The sequence below is a fragment of the Hoplias malabaricus genome, chromosome 1 (assembly GCF_029633855.1).
Source record: "Hoplias malabaricus isolate fHopMal1 chromosome 1, fHopMal1.hap1, whole genome shotgun sequence".
Classification (NCBI taxonomy): domain Eukaryota; kingdom Metazoa; phylum Chordata; class Actinopteri; order Characiformes; family Erythrinidae; genus Hoplias; species Hoplias malabaricus.
The window spans coordinates 21,247,210-21,271,596 of NC_089800.1; the positions used below are offsets into that span (position 1 = coordinate 21,247,210).

Sequence of the window (24,387 nt, forward strand, 5' to 3'; positions counted from 1 at the left end):
TTTTGACCAGCGGGACACGACTAACTTGTTTTCTCAGCATACACACACACACACAGAGTAGGTGCATGACAAGATAACAAAGCTCCTGTCCTCCATCACTCTCTCCCTCGCTCTCTTCTTCTTCTTTTTTTCCACCATAGGCTGTCGCTCCTGTGGAGAGATAAAGGCCTCCAGTCTCGCTCTCAGCTCTGAGCCTGATAAAAGCCCTTTAGTTTTGCCTTTCATTGTACAAAGAAAGACATTTGAAGGGTGAAAAGTGTTTACAGAGAGAGAGCACAAGCAGTCCTTACGTTATCGCTCCATGAGAGTGTGAGGGTTTTCTGTTGTACAACAGATTGTCTGCACTACAGCTCCAAACATTAGTGGACACTGTGATAATGACTGAAATCAGTGCGAGTGCAAGTTCCAGACCGAGGCATTGACCAATAAAATGAGAGTCTGAAGCAGCTGAAAATGAGTCTGAACTGTGCTGGAAGGTATGACCACAAATCAGTGTCACGATTAATTGTACATTTTACCTTGATTGCGATTAATGAACAGTTATTTTGTGTTTGTTCTTTGCCCTCATAGTTCACAGACAAGACTTGTTCTGTAAATACGCTCACGTACTGAAGGTGACGTTAATGATTTAAAGCAAAAAAACACTTTTTATAAACGTCAGAGGATGTATCCTCACCATTTTGAAAAAGTCTGATGTTTTTATGAAGCCCTAATGTCAGTAAACAACAAAAAATAAAACACTAAAAATCTATGAATGGGTAAAATAAAATCTATTCTCAGATATACTAGGTTTTCTCTCTGTTCACGGCAGAGAAACGGCATCTGGAGGTGTTTTTAGACAGTGGAGAGACCTTCGGCTGTTGTGAATCATAAAAGGAGATTAACATATTGCTTTATTGCTCCGTAGGTGGATAATATTGACTCTATTTTGGCTCTCCCAGATTACTTTAGGAGACCGCTAACTGCATCAGAATAATCATAGTCCGTGTTACAGAACTAAACCACTCGAGTTACAAATTAGTTTTGGTGGCAATTCAAACAGTGTATAGCAGAAGAATTAACAGAATTAAAAGAGAAATCGATATTATGGTAAAGGTAAGATTACCTCAATTAAAAATGATGAAAACTGATTTCGATTTAGCTTTAGGCTGTGGACCAGTGAAACTTTGGAGTGATGTAGTAGCATCCAGACCTTTTGTGACGAGTCAGAGTGAGGTTCATGATCCAGAACAAAGCATCCATCATCACCCCCTAACCTCACTAATGTTCTCAAGGCTGAATGCCTCAGTGCAGAGTTTCAGCGTTAAATCCCCACACTTCCTTAAAGAGGGGCTGTGATTTTATCTACAGCTACAGCGATGCAATGGTGTTCCTGACCTTTCTTCCATATAGAGCATGTCTGAATCGAGAACTATCCATACAACGCGTGAACGTCTGTGCCCTTTGGTCAAACTGAGGCCGTATTTGTTTAAGAAATCAAGTTTGTAACTTCACACTTTTCTCGCTGAAAATATAGCACTAGTTTTAAAGTATGACACGCTTCATTTGGCAGTGGAACTGATGGCAAAAATGCTTGATAATTGATTTGAAACTGTTCCACACTGCACTGAAGCATGGTGCAGAAAATGCTGTAGTAGTTACGAGGTGTTGGCGAGGTGAAGACGATGCTTATACTTTTAAATATTAGGGTTATAGCAAGAATGACAGCAGCAAGAGAGAGAGGGATTAATATGTCCTACAGTCTTATTGAATCTGTCAATATACTCCCCTCCCTTCCCTTCCTTTCTGTCTCTGAGGCTTCAGGGTCATGACCATTGGCATGACAAATCCCTCTGATCATCCTTCCCAGCGATAACTTTGTTCCACCTGCTAGAGCGCCAATGCGGCATGAGAGGAGGAAACAGAGAGAGAGACAGAGAGAGGAGCTACTGTGCTTCCTCAAGACTGGGTCCTCAGTTCATGTTTCTCCAAAGTGGGCTAAAGTACTGTGCAAAATTCCAAGGCAAAATGATGGTTAAGAACAAAATTTATTCTAAAAGAAAAAAGCTGAAGGCATAGATTTTACAAGTGAAATATCAAATGTTTGAATGCAGTATGAACCTCTTTAAAAACCTAGTGTCTTCACCCTTTGTCTTTATTACAACGTTCTTTGCTTTGTGCCCCGCTCTCAGATTTTAAATACATTTTTCAGGAATAGTTTTCTACTCCTCCAAAGTTCAGTCTCAGAAATTGGTTGCGTTTTCTTCATCTCATTTTTCAAGTAACTCCAAACACATTCAGTGAGGCTGAGGTCTGGGCTCTAGGACTGCATTCACATTATTAGACTAAAATGTTTAAAATCAGATGTTTTACTGTGACTCAGACCTGATGTTTTCAGGGTTGTGTTCACATTACAGACAGGTACGGGTCACTTACGTTAATGAGTGTAACAGTTGTTCTAAGGACACCTTAACCTTCAGTGTTTGATTTGCAAATGTTTTTTGCTCATTGCTTTTTCTCCCAGTGAAAGAATGGACAGAAACATTTGTGAATTTTTGCACACTGTCCAAATATGGAGAGTGTGCTTCCATATATATATATTTATATATATATGTGTGTGTGTGTGTGTTTACAGACTTTCTGAAGCGGAAGCTGGAGCAGTATGTACGTACGTTGGAGGTGCCTGTCCGGATCGTGCGGATGGAGCAGCGCTCTGGTCTGATTCGCGCTCGCCTTAAGGGAGCGTCATTCTCCACTGGTCAGGTCATCACCTTCCTGGATGCTCACTGCGAGTGCACCATGGGTTGGCTGGAGCCGCTACTCGCTCGCATCAAACAAGACAAGTAATCACTACTCCCAACATGCACCACTGTTACACTGCAGCGCTGGCAGACTTTACAATATTATACCATTATATTATTCCCATACTGCAACGCTAGCAGACTTCAACTTCCCACAATGAAACACTCAGAGTTACACAGGTGAACACTACAAACCCGTAAAGCTGAAGATGGCACCATTCAAATTCAGAAGTACTGAGTACTGTAAAGATGCTTTTCCACTGAATGGGATCGGCTCTGCTCATTGTTAGCTGTTTGCTTTTCCACTCTCACAGCTCTGTGAACTGGTGATGTCACAAAACCCCGTCTCTAACGGGAACCACAGGCTTTGAAAACCACAACAGCATGGGGGTAAAGTCAGACGCTGTTTACTCGTTGTGTGTTACCGTGTTGTTGTTGTTGTTCGGACTGAACACAGCTCCGCCCCCAGTTCTCACAGATCAGTTTTCCTTGTCACATGTTCACCTTTCGCTGGAGATTTTCCTCGGCCACCGACCCAAGTAGCGTCTGACCCTCTTCAGAAACCCCTCGGGGGAATGTTATGAGCTGCTGCTGAGAGTCGGATAAAAACTAATGTGAAAGCTGCTGTAACATCAGAGATTTTACAAGCAGTGAATTTGCGCTGGAGTTCTTGTGTTTCCTGGTGATTGACAGGTCTATCTAGCCAATCAGCACTCTGCAGGGTTTACACCTCACATTTAGTACTGGCACAGTACTAACCGTAAGAGAGTAGTGACTGAAAAAAGACCCGGTTCTGGGACTAGGACCAGGACCAGATTTGGCCGATGGAAAAGCAAAAGTGGAAAAGTGCCTTAATATATTTCCACACTACTTAAAGTAACACTAGGTCAAATGTTGGCGTTTTTACATTAAAATTACAGCTTCAGAATCTCACCTGGACATAAGCTGTTATACTTCACACCTGGGCTTTACACTGAGCAGGTATTTAACTAAAGTCAAAAATCCACTCTGCAATGAAGCTCTGCTCCTGGGTCCAGTTTGAGGCTGAATGTCCACTGGTGGAGAGCAGGTGAAACATAAATAGGTTTTTGGTTTTAAAAAAACCCTAAAATCGATGCTGTTATAGCTGCAGTAGGGAACACTGCCCACAATGAGGACACTCTGTCTCCAGCAGCTGATTCAGCAAAACCCAGCCACTTCTGAATGTAATGTTGACTTTACAGAGAATGGTCATGATCACACAGAGAGGGGAATTATTTTAATGAATCGCCTTAATTAGAGTCTGTTAATAGTAGGTGACTTTAGACTTGAGCACATGCTGTGTTTCGGGAAAAAAGAATCCCCTTATAAAGGTCAAAAATGCCCCTAGAACTCAAACTAGAGGCATATCAGGACAGGGATTAATAAATATATATTTAGAGAGAGAGGGAGAGGGAGAGGGAGATAATACTTGTGAGGGTTTGTGAAACTGCTTTGTTTGTATTTGTACATGTCTGTGCTGTGTGTGTGTGTGTGTGTGTGTGTGTGTGTGTGTGTGTGTGTGTGTGTGTGTTTTCACTGAGCAGATGTGCTTTTTGCTCCAGGGTCTATCATCTCTGTGTGTTTTATCTGTATTTGCAGTAGGCAGGTCTGTGTCTCTGTGTTTGTGTGTGTATGTATGTGTGTGTGTGTGTGTGACTGGTTCTGTTAAGCTAGAGATATGGCTGTTCGGAGCCGTGTTTGTTTTACATCCCACGTGTTCCTTATCAAGAGAATTGTTAGAAGGAGAGATGGAGGAGCTCAGTTTTGCTCGGGTCAGTGTCGGTGCTTGGTGAAGAGCTGTCAGCTGAATGAATGACTTAAAGGTGATTCGTATATTATTATTAAATTAGTATTGTTCTTTTAATCAGTGATCATACTCATTACATTCAATGAAAAGCTTAGTGTGTTTTTTCATGGTATATTCTCAGCGGATACATTAGGTTCCTCCATATTTGTCTCATGATGAAATAATTGTATTGAATTTGTCTGTTAGGAACGGCAGAATAATTCCAGAATAGTTAATATTAGTTGCACATTATTTCACCACAACACACCAAACTGCACCTCTTAAAGGAACACTATGTAATATATTTTCCTTTAAATTACTGACTTCAAACTCATTGTGATGCTTCACTGAGCACTGACAGGGAGAACAGAGCCTCTGTCATTCTTACTCAGCACTGCAGAAACTGCACTATGTATGTTTTGGACGAGGGTAGGAAACCACCCCCATACCTCCTCCTCTTTATTGATTTCAGTAAAGTGGTGTAAAAATGAAATACACCAGAGTTTCCTGGAGTGCTAAACCTGCACCGTAACGACTAGAAGAGTCACACCGCTTCAAACACACACTCTGTTCAGAATTAAACAGCTCTGAATAGTTTATCAGTTACAGGTCCAGTCTGGGTCCAGAACCCTGCTATAGAACAGAGGACCTTGGACCCAGTTTCCAGGCCGTGATTTGAAAAGGACAGTCGATCTGACTCACAGCCACTGAGTCCACTGAGTCCATCAGTGTAAGGTCCCGACCTGGAACCTGACAGCAAGGTCTGGATTTGAGGACCCTCTGCTGTGGAAAGTGAAAATGAGCCCATCTGAGGCAGGAGTGTCTCCAGAAGTGGTGGGGAAGCATTCTGAAATGCTGCTGAAATCTGGAATCATGTCTCTGTGGCATGAGTAGTTTGAGACGAGTTTTTTAGATGCATTTAAAAGTAGAGCTCAATACGTTAATACCATGCTATTAACCAGGCAACCGCAAGGAAAGGCAAGAACCCTCACCACCACAGTGTAAACATGTTTTCCCTTTCATTACATGGTCTTTCTTGTTTTACACTTGTGTGTGTGTGTGTGTAATGAATGTTTACCCAACTGTTGGCATCTGAACGGCTGAGTGTCAGTCTTCATTTTATAAAATGGACACAATGGCAGCAAACCAAAGGCAACTTTGACCGTTTGGGAGAATTTCAGCTGTCAGCCAATGGAAAAGGAGAGCCAGGTGATTCAAACGAGGCAATATGCAAAATCTGAACCTGAAAAGTCACTGTGGAACAGGGAAATCCAACTGTCGAAGCCCAACTGCCTCCACCACCAGCACAGAGTCATGGAGAAAAGAACAGTTCAGGCCGGTTCCAGTGACAGTTAGGAGTGTAGCACTAGAATCAGGGTGAACTAAGTCATTTGGGGCAATAATGTTTGGGGCATATCGCAGTTTTGAACCCTGTAAAAAAACAGCACGGGAAATTCTTTCAGCACAACAGCACTTTTAAAAATGAATTCATGTTGAATTTCTAGTTCTATCTCCATTACACACAGTGTTGCATCATTGAGAGATGGGAGAGGGACCACCCAAGGCCAGCAACGATAAACCCACTCAGGAGCTCCATCCATGCACTGTTTATTTGAATGTATTGGCAAACAAATGTGGAATTTGAACCCATTGTATCACTGAGTGAACAGCACCGTGCATCACTGTTTTAAACAAGGACTGTATTGACTGCTGTTCAAAATGTTCAGTATTGATTATGTTAATGTCTCACACACAAGCCTAAGAGAGGTTTAGCATGGCCTCTCTCTCACACACACACACACACACACACACACACACAACCTTGGCTGCTCTGTCCCTAGTTGGCCGACAGGCAGCAGATAGATCAATAGCTCTTAGATGAGCCAGCATTTATTTTTTATAGTTAATTACATGTTTGTAGGTTTTTTGTCTCAGGGTGTGTGTGTGTGTGTCTGTGTGTCTGTGTCTGTGTGTGTGTGTGTTTTTTCACTTCCCACGTAAAGTATCTCATAGAAACATGCTCTCACACACACACACACACACACTGTTCGCCTTAGGCAGCCTGTGAGGGGATCATTAGCAGATGAGGCAGATGAAAATCCAGCATACTGAATCCAGTGTGTCCGCAGGCTCTAACGAGTGTGTGTGTGTGTGTGTGTGTGGGATGGTGTATGTGTGTGATCCATCATTGTTGGCAGTGCTAGAATTGCGGGGGGCTGCTTGGTGCTGATTGATGACACAGGTTTACTTAGACGTCCCCTCTGATTTGTGTCTGCATCTGTCTGAGGAAGACTTCTTGGTGTGGGAGTGTGTGTTGTGGGAGTGTGTGAGTGTCTGTGAGTGGGAGTGTATTTTTATGTGTATGTATGGGAGTGGGTTTTTATCTGTGTGTGTGGGGTGGTGTTTATGTGTGTGCATTAACTGATGAACAGCGGCTTTTATAAAAGCAAAATTTATTCTAGCACAGAAATAATAGTGTGTGTGTGTGTGTGTGTGTGTATTTTACAGGAGAACAGTAGTCTGTCCCATTATTGATGTGATCAGTGACGACACGTTTGAATACATGGCGGGTTCTGATATGACGTACGGAGGCTTTAACTGGAAACTAAACTTCCGCTGGTACCCTGTCCCCCAGAGAGAAATGGACCGCAGGAAAGGAGACAGAACACTGCCCGTCAGGTAGCACACACACACACACACATACACACACACACACACACACACACACACCTCAGATCCCAGTGAACACAGTGTGTGTTTGTTTAAAAAGTGCACCGTGTCCATAATTATAACACAGTGCCTTATTCGGGGGAAAAATTATTTAGTGCAGTCTGTTTTAAGAAAACACAGAGTTCATATTTTACCACTATACATTTTTCACTGTATATATATATATATATATATATATATATATATATATATATATATATATATATATATATATATATATTATAGATGTGTTATAACCTTGGTATGAAATTAAGAATTATTTGTTTTTGTCAGTTAATCTTTACATTTACTTTCTTCTTTAATCTAATCTAACAACTGTGGTCTGGTGTCAGTAGGATGTGCATTAATTTAAAGGAGAAACAAGAAACCAGGATTAAATAATTAATCATTAATGTGTGCTAATTAATGTTAAGTTTCTTTTCTTTACAGTTCATTTACGTTTGGTTCTTAGTGATGTTTCTAGTGCTGCTGTATTAAGTGTATTCCCAAAGTGACTAAAGCCATAAATCATGAATTAATACAAGACATTATATAGTTTTAAAAGCTTTGAATAGTCCAAATCTCCAAAGGGTTGATTTAAGTAATTTTTCCTACTGTTTTATTATTTTTCCTGTTTTCTTCAGTCAAACTCATATTTAGTCATTGTCTGTTTTGCTGTTGTTGTCACTGTTTTATGTTTTGAAATGGATTAACTGTTGGGTTATCATCTAGGGCATCACACACTAAATTTTTTTTTTTAAATAAGGTACAAATTTATTATGTTCAGTGTATTTAACATATCATTTCAGCCCTAAGACAATCCAGGCGTTGGTCAGCCACTAGTTGTAGTAGTATTCTAATATTAATGTGGAACAACAAATTATGAGACGGTCTGTACTCTGTGTGACGTTCAGTTTTAACGAGAAGACATCAGAGAAACTGACATTTTACTGAGAAACTATCGAGTTAGACAACATCCCATTAATAAACTAATCACAACTGAGATTAAACCATCCGTTTTTATTTTATTTATACACCTCACATAGTCTTTTGTCCTGTTCACATTCTTGTCAGAGCCTTTTATTTCCTAAATCCACTACTTCATTAATGCAGTTTATTACACTGAGAGTTTTCTCAGAAATTAGGATCGGTTTGTGTATTAATACATAAACACAGATGAGGTCTGTCCCAAACCCTGCTGAGCTGTCTCTGTGGACGGTAGCTTTGTTTATTAAAGAACCCCTGCATCTGTGTTTCTTAGTATTTTTTTGTTTGAAATACAGTGTGAAACCTTTGTGATATAAATGTAAATCGTTTACTTGATTGACAGATTCAGTGTCCCATGTAGAGCTCTTGATTTTTCAGCGAAGGAAGCTGTGATTCAGACTTTAGTTCAAACACCGCAGCTGGCACTTGAAGGTGTTTATGAAAAGATAAAGCACAGCAGCACTGTTAGGAACAGGTTAAATTACCTGGAGTTTTACCGGTTAAATGTTTCTGTGTAAATAAAGCAAAGCGTGGGTGACTTTGTTATGGTCTCTGCACTGCTTCCTGTTTGCTCTCCCTCTCTTTCTCGTGCGCACGGCTTTGAAAGCCCTGCCTGAGGGGCTGACCACAGGTCACACTGCCCCGGTCCACCTTCTGCCAGCCCCTGTGTAATGAGGTCAAGGGTCGTATCCGCCTTACTATGACTTTAGTTTGTGTTTGGTGCATTTAAGTTCAGTTAACTGCTTTTACCTTTTATTTTTCCCCCAAAGGGTCTGTAGACAGCTTTAGTTCTTAATGTTCTGCAGATACCACAAAGAAAAATTTCTGCTGTATATGTAAAGCTAGTTCAGAATGTACTCGGATGGGGTTTATATATATATATATATATATTAACTTTTGACTATGTATTCATACAGACTTTAACATCACTACAAACATCCTATGCATGAAAGGTTTGATACAAATATCTTTAAATATCAATTCAAAAGTTGAGCAGCTAAAAATATGTGAAAGTTTGTTCTTGTGAGAGATTAAAGGTGCATTTCAGGATTGTAATCAAAAAACACTTTTTATAAAATGCAGAAAATGTCTTCTCTCCATGTGCTGCTCTGCAGTCGGTTTGCTCTGGAAACCTCTCTAATGTGTTCACGAAGCCCCAGTGTCTGTAAATGGGCAAAAAAACAAAGTGTCTGGGCCGGTGCTAGGCTTTCTCTGTCTCTGCTCACATCTGGAGTATTTAAATACAACGGAGAGACTCCAAACATTGAAAAGCATGAGCCGAGATGAGGATGTTGTTCTATTCCTGCCCTACAGGGGGGTAACAATGACTTATTTCTGTTGTTATGGATCACTTAAGGTGGAAATGTCTCCAAACTCAGGAGACGGCTAACTGCATTAGCGACAGTGCTACAAAACTTAACAGCTCTAGTTACACATGAGTTTCTGTGAATAAACACTTACATCGCATACAAACAACAGTCGTTATTCTCCTCAAACACACCGTTCCACCTTAAAAGACGCTTAGCTTCGGAATGTAAACAACCAGAGAGAACTGAGATTGCCCACAATCGTAGACATTCCCTTTAATGTGAAATGCTTTATTTGTGAATTATTATAGAATATAATATCATTTCAGTCGAAATATGTGGACAATAACAATAGAACAGCATTTGTGTCACTGAAATGTGTTTGCAGAATGTCGGGCTCAACTGCTTTTGTGTTTGTGGCAGAAAATTCAGATTAGTGTTTTTATGATTTCTCTCTCTCTCTCTCTCTCTCTCTCACTCACTCACACACACACGCACGCACGCACACACACACACAAACACACACACACACTGCAGTCTAGCAGTGTGCTGCTGATTTTGATGGAAAGCTTTGCTTAGTTCCACTTCTACAACAGAAACATTCTGATGTAAAAACAAGTGCGCGGCGAGGATAACAACAACAGGACCTCGCTTGTGGAAAACGAGCGAAGCGGAGCGAAGGATGGACGGAGGGCAAACAGGAAAAAGCCGAGTGGCCAGAGAAAGAGAAGAGAGCGAGAGAGAAGGATGTTGATCTAAAATAGACGAGATTAAAAGTGCCATTTCCACCGAAGAGCCCTTTCCCCCGAGTGACAAACAGAGATGTGTTTGTTCCTGAGGGGAGCAGAGAGAGAGGTGCAGAGGTGGAGAAAGAGGCTGAGAAAAAGAAAGATAAGAGAAAAAATGGAGAGTAGAGAGAGAAAACTGACAGAATGTGGGAAAAGAAAGAAAATAGGGAAGTCAGTGAAAAAATTTTAGGAAATTGAAAGTGGGGGTGGAGAGAGAGGAATGGGGAGATGGAGAAAAATAGAAAAATGAAATGAAGTATTGGCACTGCGAGGAAGTAAGAGAAAACATAAACTAGAGAAAGGGCAGGAGAGGAACAAGGAAAGAACAGACAAAAAGAGCTGTGAAAGACAGAAAATGTGGTGAGGAGAGAAAGAAAAAGAGGAAAGAGAAACAGAGAGGGGAGAGTGAAAGAAAGACCTGGAGAGAGATAAAAGAGAGGAAAGCTGCCTGCTTGCGTAAGATGTGATCTACACCCTAAAGGGCCTGCTTTGCGTGCTAAGCCCCTCTCTTAGAGTCGAGGTCCCATTGGGTTTGGACAAATACTTCAGGCTTTTACACACACACACACACACACAGTCATGTTGGGACATTACTTCTAAAATATTTGGTTTGGGTCAAGTTCAAATTGCACATTTAGAATTCTCATCTCCTTTTTTAATGTGTTGTGGCCTGCACTTAGCTCTGCTTTAGTCCCAACTCCCTGCTTTATTGCTTTTCTCTTTCTTTATTACCTTAAAAAGTTTTTTTTATCTGGCACACTGAGGTCATTCGTATTGTTCCAGCACCAGTGAAGTCTACTGAGGGCAAGGCAAGAACAAGAACTAAGCGTTATGTAGAGATTATACAGACTAAACCTTAATAGAGTCAATATAATTTGTATGATATTTATGATCATTGGCAGAGGTTAACGTTGCTCAGGTATCTACAGGTGCCTGCGTTATACAGATTAATTACTTTATTCATAGAGCAATTTATAGATTATTCTAGAGCTGGAATTTATATCACGGTGTATTTCTTAATTTCGGTCGAAACGATATAATTCCGATATCGATGTGAACAGTATAAAATAAAACCTTCAACAAGAAACATGACATCACCCTCAAACATAAACCTCTCACCTTTGTCAGTTTTAACATTTTTAATTTTAAAATTATTTTTATTTTAAACTGAGTGCTGAACTGAGGACAGCATCCTCTAATGACCGTCAGTCAGTGACAGACGCTGTAAGTAATGTGTACTGAAATATTGGCAGTGTTTAAAAAGCATATCATTGTTATTGAATTATTTCCTTACTGTGTTTTATACTGATTTTGAGTTATTTCGAGATTTCGAGATCGGTGACAAAAATGAAAAAATGCTTTAGAAAAAAGAAAGTTTAACAAATTAGATGTTTAATTAATCCTCCCACGGTCCAAAAAGTCCATAGGTGTGAGTGTGTGAGTGAATGTGTGTGTGTGTGTGTGTGTGTGTGTGTGTGTGTATGTCTGTGTTGCCCTGTGAAGGACTGGCGCCCCCTCCAGGGTGTATTCCTGCCTTGCGCCCAATGATTCCACGTAGGCTCTGGACCCACTGCGACCCTGAACTGGATAAGCGGTTACAGATAATGAATGAATGAATGAATGAATGAATTTTTAATTAAAATGGTAAAAAGACAAGAGATTAAATGAGAAATAAACAGATGTTTCATATGTTCCTTTAGAGTGTGTACAGAGCTTGCTGCTTAATAAAAGGTGGAATGGTGGAATGGCTATGAGTACGACTTCATTTTCTTCTTTGTCTTATAGTTATTTCAGCAAAAAATGCAAAAAAAAAACACATTGATATTAATTGTAATAGTAAAAAAAAACAGTGCTTTCTCATAAAATGTTATGGAATCCTTGAGAGAAATGTATTGAATACTACACACTTAAAAACGATGGTTCCAGAAGAGTTCTTTCTTAAAGGAAAAGTGTTTCTTAAACACTTGAAGAACTTTTTGCATGATTAAAGGGTTATTTGCATAGCGAAGGTGAGAATGTGCTGTAGATGATCCTCAACATCACTTTTTAAAAAATGGTTCTATATGGCACCAGAATGGTTCCTCTATCATTGCGCTAAATTTGAGCCCCTCGTACACTACACGACTCCTGTGACTGCAGACTCGGCCCGAATTTGGGGTTAAAAATCACGCATGTAGTGTACCACCGCGCAAAAGGAATTTTCACAAGTCTGTTTTGGCATGACGTGTAGAAGGAGGCAGAGAGCCAATCAGAACGCAGCTGGCCGAATCCTGACAGTGAGGCCAACCTAGTGTCTGTGGCTGAGACTAGCGATGACCTGGTGCCTTGTCCAGGGCAGGTTCATGCCATGAACACAATGATTATGAGTAGACTATGGACCCTTCTGGACCCAGATGAGGATGAAGCAGTTATAGACGATTAATGAATTATTATTAGAGTAATAAGTGTGTCCCAAAATCAATATGTTCATTAGTTGCTTCCCCAGTGGTGGTGGGAGAGGTTCTTTAGGCTCCATTTTGTGTGTGTGTGTGTGTGTGTGTGTGTGTTCTGTAGTCTAATCCCTCTGTTCTCTCTGCAGGACTCCTACAATGGCAGGTGGTCTTTTCTCCATAGACAGAGACTATTTCCAGGAGATTGGAACATATGATGCAGGAATGGACATTTGGGGAGGAGAGAACCTGGAGATTTCTTTTAGGGTCAGTATAATGCATGCAGTGCATTACCCATCAGCCCCTGGTCAGGTCATTACACCACAGCCTGTTAGCACGGGCGTCTGATAAGGAGCCTCCTGGATGCCTCCCACTGGAGGTACATGAGGCAAAAGGAAGGAGACCCTGGGGTAGACCCAGGACACTCTGGAGGGATTATATCTCCCACTGGCCTGGGAACGCCTCGGGATCCCTCAGGAGGAGCTGGTGGAAGTTGCTGCCACCATGACCCTGAAATGGATTAAGTGGAAAAGAAGATGATGATGATATATTTTCAGGATAAAAATTTACATAAATATTTAAAATCTGAAACCTGTTTCTCTTTTATTGGTGAGGTCATATTTATGAGTTTTACAATAGCTGTTATCTCTGAATATATTTCTGAAAAAACAGGGCAAACAGGAACAGGAAATAGATTACACTGGGATTTAGAGGGAGTTTTATTTTATAGTCACTTCAAACACAACAGGAAAAGAAATGGCACCTCAGTAGAGTGAAGAATTCTTGTTTCGTATCAGATTTTTTAGTGCATCTTATAAAACACAAGCAGTGCATACTCCACAACATGGCATACCACGCCCAATATGAGAGATGCCATTAAATATGTCAAGCTTCATCCTCAGGCTCTCATGAAAATAAGCTTTGTAATACATGTGTTAGAGTTATGAAATACTGCATTTCTTAGTATTAAATTGCAGCATTGCTTTACTATTGGAAACCAAAAGAAAACACTGCCTTATTCATAAGAGCCAAGGCCTGGGGGTAAAAGAAAAAGAAAAAAATACAGCTTCAGATGGTTTTCATTTTTATGGCCCTTAGCCTTCAGCCAGTGGGGAAGAGCCTAAAAAGACCCAAGCTGTGAGGAAGCTACCAGTATCTTTCAGTTCAGTTAAGTGACGTGCATATAGGTGAAAGTACTCAGAAAACAAGGTGTCCATAGGTGTGTGTGTCGCCCTGTGAAGGACTGGCGCCCCCTCCAGGGTGTGTTCCTGCCTTGTGCCCAGTGATTCTGGGTAGGCTCCGGACCCACTGCTGCTCTGAACTGGATAAGGGCTACAGACAATGAATGAGTGAATATAGGTGAAGGTACAACACAAATATACAGTATGAATATATTGGTATTTTAGAGAGACATGCTGCATATTGATATAATGTCAAAGTCTTCTTGGGAAGTCCATGGTTATTTCAGCAAGACACTGCCAGGATTTATTCTGTATGTGTTAAGGCAGTGTAGCTTTGTAGAAATGAACTGTATTTTGCTTGACTGTACTGACTAAACGTTAGTGAAGTCAATCAATCAATTAACCTTTATTTTCACTCTGAAGTACATTGAGGGAAACTCTCACTTACAATGTAGCCGAGCATTACAACTTTATGACAAAGGGACTGGATAAAGAAAATGTTAAAAAATGTAAAAGAATTTTAATATGGGAACTTAAAAAAGTAAAAGAAATAATGTAAAAAACATGACAATAAATTCAAGTAAAATAAATGGTCACATTTAAATAAGAAATCAAAAAAAGTCAAAAATAAAGAATAATAAATATGATAAATATAGATGTTAAACAGTGGTGCAGCAGGTAGGGCCACAGGGGCTCGAGTCCCGCTCCAGGTCACCCTCTGTTAGGAGTTTGCTTGTTCTCCCTGTGTCTGCGTGGGTTTCCTCCGGGTGCTCCGGTTTCCTCCACACGTTAGTAGGTTGATTGGGGACTGAAAAGTGTCCATAGGTGTGAATGTGTGTGTGTTGCCTTGTGAAGGACTGGTGCCCCCTCCAGGGTGTATTCTCGCCTTGCGCCGAATGATTCCAGGTAGACTCTGGACCAACCGCAACCCTGAACTGGATAAGGGTTACAGATAATGAATGAATGAATGAATGAATAGATGTTAAACTCAAAATAATCTGAAAATAAGAATAAAAATAAATGAATAAATAAGAGTGGAACATAAAAACCTAAGACAAACAGCAGTAAAAAAAAAAGTAATATATAAAACATTCATTCATTATCTGTAACCGCTTATCCAATTCAGGGTCGCGGTGGGTCCAGAGCCTACCTGGAATCATTGGGCGCAAGGCAGGAATACACCCTGGAGGGGGCGCCAGTCCTTCACAGGGCAACACACACAGTCACACATTCACTCACACACTCACACCTACGGACACTTTGGAGTCGCCAATCCACCTACCAACGTGTGTTTTTGGACTGTGGGAGGAAACCGGAGCATCCGGAGGAAACCCACGCAGACACAGAGAGAACACACCACGCTCCTCACAGACAGTCACCCGGAGGAAACCCACGCAGACACGGGGAGAATACACCAACTCCTCACAGACAGTCACCTGGACCGGGAATCGAACCCACAACCTCCAGGTCCCTGGAGCTGTGTGACTGCGACACTACCTGCTGCGCCACCATGCCGCCCCATAAATAAAACAGTAAAGGAAATAATAATTATAATAATAATAAAAATAAAAGACAGAAAATAAAAAATATGAACTAAACTCTAGTAAAACCCTGGCGGGTTTAGAAATGGAGTGTAAATTGACTGAGTGACACCAGCTAGGGGCGCTGTAGTGTTTCCTGTAGTGCAATCCATTTTGCTGCTGCACTGGAGCTAATAGCAGATTTTCCCAGTTCATTAAAAGCTTTTGGAGCCTGAGAGTGATCCAGCCGCTGGAGCGAGTCTGGTCATTTGTGTTATTGTTGTGATATACGATAAAGCGCTTTAAAGATAAAAAGAAACCAAAGGCGAGTCATTTTGAGGAGAACCAGACAACAGTGACCATGGACTGCCTCAGTTGAATTCACTTTATTAATAAAGAGCTTTTAAAAGCCACAGCTGGCCAACAAATGTAACAGTAACAAAATGAAGACAACAGGAAAGGAACAGAACGACACGGCAAACCTGAGAAAGTCACTGAGATTAAAAAGAATTTGAAAAAGATAAACCCAGCCGCACTGGCTGACTGTGTAAAGTCTTCTGACGTTTGTGTTTGTTTCTTTCAGATTTGGCAGTGTGGTGGTACGTTAGAGATCGTGACGTGTTCTCACGTGGGCCACGTTTTCCGTAAAGCCACACCGTACACATTCCCCGGCGGTACAGGCCAAATCATCAACAAAAACAACAGACGCCTGGCAGAGGTCTGGATGGACGAGTTCAAAAACTTCTTCTACATCATCTCTCCTGGTGAGTCCATCACTCCACCCATCAAACCCAACCCTTTCCCTCAGTGTCTGTCTGTCTCTCTTTCTCTCTCTCTCTCTCTCTCTCTCTCTCTCTCTCTCTCTCTTTCTTTCTCTCTCTCTCTCTCTCTCTCTCTCTCTGTCTGTCTCTTTCTCTCTCTCTCTGTCTGTCTGTCTGTCTGTCTCTCTCTCTCTTTCTCTGTGTCTCTGTCTCTCTCTCTGTGTGTGTCTCGCTCTCTCTCTCTGTGTGTGTCTCTGTCTCTCTCTCTCTCTGTGTGTCTCTGTCTCTCTCTGTGTGTCTGTCTCTCTCTCTCTCTCTGGAGTATTTGTATTGTCAGTGCTCTTGGGTGGAAGGGCATTATTGACTCAGAGATGGAGTATAATGGATATTAATGTCACTGTCAATATTTCCCATTGCAGTCCAGAGCTCGGGGGCCTGTGTGTGCGTGTGTGTGTGTGTCTTTGTGTGTCTGTGTGTGTGTGATAGTGAATAACTCTGCTAGTAGGAAAAGTATATTTTTCTACATTTTTCTGTTTAAACCTTAGCCACCACCCTCTCGTATTTTACAGGCCCAGTAGACTTTCTTATACACAGCAGCCTGTTACATGCTCATAAAAACTACAAAAGCTGGTCTATTTACGATTAAATGACACAGCGCGAGTCTCAAAGTCATTAAAACAGTGGCAGTGGCCCCAGGCATTTACTGTTGTTTTTTATAGAGCTCTTTTGTCTGATCTTTTCTGGGTAGTTCTAGTGATTTCAGTAATGATAAAAATTCAGGAATGTAGCAAAATTCAGGAATACAGAGCACCTAAGTCCTAAGTTAATTTTTGAGACAAGAACAGAGTTCTTACAGAAACATCATGCCAGCTTTGAGAAGTTTCCTAAAATCTGTCCTAATTTTAGTGCAGCCCCAGTGGCGTCTTAACTGACTGCTGTTCAAAAGAGACTACTTTTTTAGGTAGTAATTAATTCCTTCATTCATTCACCATCTGTAACCCTTATCCAGTTCAGGGCAGCGGTGGGTTTGGAGTCTACCCGGAATCACTGGGCACAAGGCAGGAACAGACCCTGGAGGGGGCACAAGTCTTTCACAGGGCAACATACACTCACACATTCCTTCACACACACTCACACCTACAGACACTTTTGAGTCTCCAATCCACCTACCAACGTGTGTTTTTGGAGCGTGGGAGGAAACCGGAGCACCCAGAGGAAACCCACGCAGACACAGGGAGAACACACCACACTCCTCACAAACAGTCACCCGGAGGAAACCCACGCAGACACAGGGAGAACACACCACACTCCTCACAGACAGTCACCTGGAGGAAACCCATGCAGACACAGGGAGAACACACCACACTCTTCACAGACAGTCACCCGGAGGAAACCCATGCAGACACAGGGAGAACACACCACACTCCTCAGACATTCACCCAGAGGAAACCCACACAGACACAGGGAGAACACACCACACTCCTCACAGACAGTCACCCAGAGGAAACCCACGCAGACACAGGGAGAACACACCACACTCCTCAGACATTCACCCAGAGGAAACCCACACAGACACAGGGAGAACACACCACACTCCTCACAGACAGTCACCCAGAGGAAACCCATGCAGACACAGGGAGAACACACCACACTCCTCAGACATTCACCCAGAGGAAACCCACGCAGACACAGGGAGAACACACCACACTCCTCACAAACAGTCACCCGGAGGAAACCCATGCAGACACAGAGAGAACACACCACACTCCTCACAGACAGTCACCCGGAGGAAACCCACGCAGACACAGGGAGAACACACCACACTCCTCACAGACTGTCACCTGGAGGAAACCCACGCAGACACAGGGAGAACACACCACACTCCTCACAGACAGTCACCCGGAGGAAACCCACGCAGACACAGGGAGAACACACCACACTCCTCACAGACAGTCACCCGGAGGAAACCCACGCAGACACAGGGACAACACACCACAATCCTCACAGACATTCACCTGGAGGAAACCCACACAGACAAAGGGAGCACACACCACACTCCTCACAGACATTCACCCGGAGGAAACCCACACAGACATAGGGAGAACACACCACACTCCTCACAGACAGTCACCCAGAGGAAACCCACACAGACACAGGGAGAACACACCACACTCCTCACAGACAGTCATGTGGAGCGGGACTCGAACCCACAACCTCCAGGACCCTGGAGGTGTGACAGAGACATTACCTGCTGCTCCACAATATAATAATCATAATTTTAAGAAATAATTTAAATCAGACACATTTTTCCAGACGTGTCTCATTACCTGTGTGTGTTCATCCTGATGATAAATGCTGTGATGGGAAAGATTAATAATGAAACACAGCTGAATGAGTGTTCTGCTTTTTGTCTGATTTTTAGCAGGAATTGCAGTGGTGTGGCTCAGAAGCTGTTAATTGTTCAGCGACATTCTTCTTCACCTTAGACTTGTTTTGTTGTATTTACACTCTGGTTAATGAATAGAGCTAATTGTCTATTTAATTCACATATGACTGCTGGTGTTATATTGAATACATTTTTACTTTTCTTCTGTGTACTGTTGGAGGCTGGAGAACAGTGTTAAGCTCCTTGACTGTATTCGATAGATTTAAGGCAGTGGTTACCAAACTTTTTCTGCCGTTCCCATTTTGTAAATGAGAATATTTTCACCCTCCACATGTGCACACTCTTACTTTCAAACTTCACTGGAATTTATTTACTCATACAAATCTGCAACTACATATAGAAAAAAAAACTCAAATAAAGTGATTGTGCTTAAGTCATTGTTAAACATATTTGCTCCTAACTGCTTCTCTGCACAAAAAAAAACTGCCCACTGCCCCCTAGTGTTCACTAATGTGTGTAAATATGTGTTTCACAGAGTGGGTTAAATGTGGAGAACAGCTTCCTCTGTGTATGTGTGTGTGTGTGTGTGTGTGTGTGTGCAGCACAGCGGCCAATAAAGTGATTCTAATTCTTTGTGCCATTGTGTTAGTTGTTAGTTTCATTAATTAATTAGTGCAGCACCAACTTCAGACATGTGTTTGACTTCATGTGAGGGTAACTTTTGGGATTGATCTTCTGATTGCATCCAATTTTTCTTCTTTTCCAGTCACTAATTTGTGCTCATTTTGTGTTTGTTTGTGTTAAGGTGTGACGAAGGTGGACTATGGGGACATCTCTTCTAGGACAGCTCTGAGACAGAAGCTGCAGTGTAAACCTTTCTCCTGGTACCTGGAGAATGTTTATCCTGACTCACAGATCCCTCGACACTACTATTCCCTGGGAGAGGTAACAAACATTCATGGACATGTTCTTAAATAGAATGCAGTATATTTTTAATAGGTTTTTATCTTTCTTAGGGCTTTTCTAAGCCAGTGGAAGCATCCTTCATTTGCCTAGCATTCCCAATTTCAGCTGGCTTTTTTGATTATATGGATATTTAAAATTTTTTCAGGCAGGTGTTGTTTGGATAGTTTCTGAATGGTCTTCCCCTGTCATGCAGCTATGACACACTGGGAAGGTGAATGTTTGCTCACGCTTTTTTTGAGACATGTGAATCTAGCCCTGCATCGTTTTGAACTACTACTGATAGCGCTTTTCCACTGCATGGTACTGACTCTACTTGCTTTTCGGGACCTGCCACCTGGTATCTTTTCCACTAGCACAGCTTCCCTTGAAATTTAGACGGTTATGTCGCAATACACCGTCTCTAATGGGAACTGTGAGCTTTGGAAACCACACCAGCATTGTTTACTTGTCGCGTATTCACATGTTGTTGGTTTAACAGAACACAGCTCCATGCATCAATTCAGAGAGTTCAGTACAGTTGTTACAGTTTTCATTCACTAGCTCTCACTGGAATCTTTTGTCGGCCACCGATCCAAAAAGTGTTTGATCGTCTTCAAAAGACCACAGTGTAAATTTACGAGCCATGCAGTCGGATAAAAAATACATGATCCCTACTGTAGCTAGGAGACTTTATAAATGCCTTGTTTGTGCTGGATGTCTGTATGTTGTGATGATTGAAAAGTCTCTCTGTCCAATCAGTGCTCTCTAAGGTTTACACAATCACATTTAGTCCCTGCTCCGATCGCTTGGACCCGTAAGCAAGCGGTTCCAGGTTTCAGAGGTACCATGCAGTGAAAAAGAGCCATAATTTATTTCTGCAAACTCAGAGGAGGACAGTAGCTTGCAGTTCTCTTACCGTGTGTCTTAGTGAGGATAGTATTGCATCAAGTGATGGGCTAATGGTGTTTTTCTGTACTCTTGATCAAAGATCACCAGGAATCACCCTGATAATCTCCTAAAAACATGGCCTACACTTAACCATGTGCTTCTGTAGAGTCCCATGCACCTTGCTACTTATATTCTTAGAAGTGTAAAATTTTGTATCATTGACACATTGGGATACAGTTGGTTTAAATATGTGGATATTCAAAAATCAGAAATGCCCTTTTCAAACATATACAGCCTAGCGTTTTCCTACTAATAGGGTCCTGTGAGAACAAATGCCTGATGTGTGTGTGTGTGTGTGTGTGTGTGTGTGTGTGTGTGTGTGTGTGGTTGTGTGGTTGTGTGGTTGTGTTTGTGTGTGTGTGTGGTTGTGTTTGTGTGTGTGTGTGGTTGTGTTTGTGTGTGTGTGTGTGCTAGTGCTTTAGTGTAAGTATGTGTGTGAGGTCTAGGCAGGGAGGAGAGATGTAGAATGTTGCATAGGCATTGATTAGGTCACTCATTAAACCTCTCCAGTCAGGAAATGAGATATTTATATTCATACTGCTTCCTATTCTCTCTCTCTCTCTCTCTCTCTCTCTCTCTCTCTCTCTCTCTTTCTCTTTCACTCTCTCTGATGAATAAAACATGTGTGTTGTCTCTGATGTCTGACATGGCGTTCCCCGTGAGCGTGTCCGTTTCTTTGACAGCTGACACTCGTTCGTCCCCAGTCTGTCTGTCTCTGTGATGTTTGCCATTGGTCTATGATGTCAAAGATAGGCTTTGAGCTCTCTGTTTGCTCTGAAGCTGCCATTTCGACACAAGAGGTAGGCCACCGTAGAAACAGAACTGCGTTTACAGGGAATTTAGACACAACTGTAGCCCACTTGGCTGAGACAGAAGGTCAGTGATAGTGCTTTGTTAAGAGAGCTGTTTAACCTTTAGTACAGTGCTCACCAACCTTTTTACGTATAAGATCACCTTAAAATCTGAACAAATGAAAGCTCTTCCAGCGTGAACACCAGGCTCGGGATACTTACAATAACACACTTTTCCACCAAAAGAACTCTGGTTCTTGAACCGGTTCCGCTCCTGATTCTTGGGATCTTGGTTCTTTCCAGTGAAGCGGCCCGTGTTTCTACACGTTTAGAGTGGAACGGAGGTTACGCCACCAGCGGGGGGCGCTGCTGTGGATCAATACAGCGTCAGAGCCACAGATAAACTGTCAGAATGATGACAGGGTCATTGTTTATTCTGTGTTCACTGTGGAGTGAGATATAACACTGTGTAAATGTTGTTGAGTTCAGAGGCGTCCTGCTGAGGTCATGAACAACAGAGAAACGTAACCAGCGCAGAGCCGCGGCTCTGAACAACGCTCACGGTGTCGCCCCAAACACAGCCCCAGAAACACACACAAACAGAGAATGTTCCTGTTTTATTTCCTGTTATTTATTGATATGAAAAGGTGTAAAAGACCCGTCCAGCTCCACTGGGGGATAACGCTGTGTGTGAGACTCTGACCTTTTTCTTGAACTGACCCTCCACACGCCCACGGACCACGTCATGGTTCACCCTGAAGAACCAACTCTTCTTTAGTTCCAGCTGGGAGCGAACTTTTCTGGTTGGCAAACCAGTTAATGTCGGTGGAAGGTCTTCATTGTCCTTCGGAATAAAACCATACACTCCCTTCAGTGTGTTCAGAGCTGTGCTGCTAGGGTTCTCTCTGTCAGCTCATATCACCCCAGTTCTGGCACCAGCCGACCTTTCAGAACATTTACACTCCGCTGTCCTGCAGGATCTCTGAGGCCCTTTGATACTGGTCTTCTGTCAGTGCCTATATTCAGATTAGTTCCTGCTGGTGGAGGATCATACAGCGTTACCCTCACAAGCTCTGGAATGTTTCACCAGAAAGTCTTCGCCTCTGCTCTTCATTTTCTTCTTTTAAACCTGAGCTAAAAACTTACCTCCTCTCAGCACTCCTCTGTGGGTATAAGTGTCATATCTCTCTCTCTCTCTCTCTCTCTCTCTCTCTCTCTCTTTCTCCATCTCTCTCTCTTTCTTTTTCTCCATCTCTCTCTCTCCCCCTACCCCCGCTTCTCTCTCCCTCTGTCTCTCTCTGCAAACCCACCTTGGGTGCTATATAAAGGCCACTTACTATAATTATTATTATTATTATGTAATTTATATAATGTAATTCATTAAGTAACTATATAAAAAATTAATCAAAATAGTAGAAGAGCTGTAACAGCCCTTCAATTAAAACGCTTAAATTATTTGATATTGCTTTGGATGTTTTGAGTGATTGTATTTATTGTGATTTAGTTTCTAGTGATTATATTCTCTCTCTCTCTCTGTGTGTGTGTGTGTGTGTGTGTGTGTGTTCGATTGGCACAGTTGTCTCTCAGCTAGTCGATACTCCCTTGGGCATGTGTTAAGCTTTCTGTAATCACCTATGTTTTCATATTTGACACAGAGCCAAAGTTGTTTTCGAGTAGTTTTATGCAGAGCTCTATATGTGCATATGTCTCTGTGTGTGTGTGTGTGTGTGTGTGTATGTGTGTGTATGTGTGTGTCTGTGTGTGTGCGTGTGTGTGTGTGTGTGTGTGTGTGTGTGTGTGTGTGTGTGTGTGTGTGTGTGTGTGTGTGTGTGTTTGTATGCGCACCATATTATAAACTCCTGACATTAAGTGTAAACGACTGCCAGTAGTGTGTAAGCTAAAGCACAAATCTAAACCAGAAACACACTTCATCAGACTAAAGCTTCTTTAAAATGCTGCTAACTACTTTGAAGCCACTTCACTTTGCTTCACTTTAATTATAGAATAACTCACAGGTTTAAAGTTGATGATTGCAGCTGGCTACTCATTCTGCAAAGAGTTAATTCACCTCACTGGAGAGATTCAGGCTCCCTCTCTGCAGCTGAGCAGGATAATGATTGAATGCGAGTGAGTGAATGAGTGAGTGAGTGAGGTATGTATGTATGTATGTATGTATGTATGTATGTATGTATGTATTCATTCATTCATTCATTCATTCATTCCCGCCTTGCACCCAGTGATTCTGGGTAGGTTCTGGACCCACCGCCGCTCTGAACTGGATAAGGGCAATAGACAATGAATGAATGATGCATTAATCTGAAATCAATAATAGAAGTGGCTCAATAGTGAAATAGTTGAATTGATTAGAAGTCGTTCTAATACATTTCAGCTAAGTTGATTTTTAGATTATAGATCTTTACAAGGAATGAAATCAAAACTTTGTGATTGTGTGTGTGTGTGTCTGCTGTTTGCAGATTCGTAATGTGGAGACTAACCAATGTCTGGACAACATGGCGAGAAAAGAGAATGAGAAAGTGGGAATCTTCAACTGTCATGGCATGGGGGGCAACCAGGTGAGTCTGTCTCTCTCTATTTCACATACACACACACACACACTCACAATCTCGTTCTCGTTCATTGTGTGTTAAATAATGTTGTATTCGCACTGAGGGGGGTGGCAAGATGAAGGAAACAAGAAAAAAATAAAGGAAGACAGGAGAGAGAGAAATGAAAGAGAGGAGAAGGATAGAGAGAGAATGAAAGGAAAAAGAAAGAAGGATAGGGAAAGAGCTACAAAGTAATATTGATAATATTAATATTGTCTTTGTGCTAAATGATATAAGTAGATATTACTGTAATCTCATTTAAAATGAGTGTAGTGTTGGTTAAAGTATCATCTGGACGGATATAAGCCACTCCCAGCAGGAGGCTACTATTCTCTTTAGTAGGTAGAGCTATAGTGGGTTGTGGATTCAGAACTACACATCCAACATTAATTGGCCTCATTAATGCACGTTGCTGAATGCAATGAAACCTCACAGCAAGTTA

General features: G+C 41.8%; 1 protein-coding gene across 2 annotated transcripts in view; it reads left to right on the top strand.

The window, feature by feature from the left end:
• The window catches only part of galnt1 (UDP-N-acetyl-alpha-D-galactosamine:polypeptide N-acetylgalactosaminyltransferase 1), a 145,074-nt gene that overhangs the window by 111,508 nt on the left and 9,179 nt on the right, over positions 1-24,387 (top strand). For both annotated transcript variants that reach the window (XM_066683791.1, XM_066683713.1), the window contains 6 exons: positions 2,615-2,822; positions 7,096-7,266; positions 12,957-13,074; positions 16,092-16,272; positions 19,461-19,600; positions 23,814-23,912. In XM_066683791.1, coding sequence (XP_066539888.1) covers positions 2,615-2,822; positions 7,096-7,266; positions 12,957-13,074; positions 16,092-16,272; positions 19,461-19,600; positions 23,814-23,912 — 917 coding nt within the window. The remainder of the gene's footprint in view (positions 1-2,614; positions 2,823-7,095; positions 7,267-12,956; positions 13,075-16,091; positions 16,273-19,460; positions 19,601-23,813; positions 23,913-24,387) is intronic.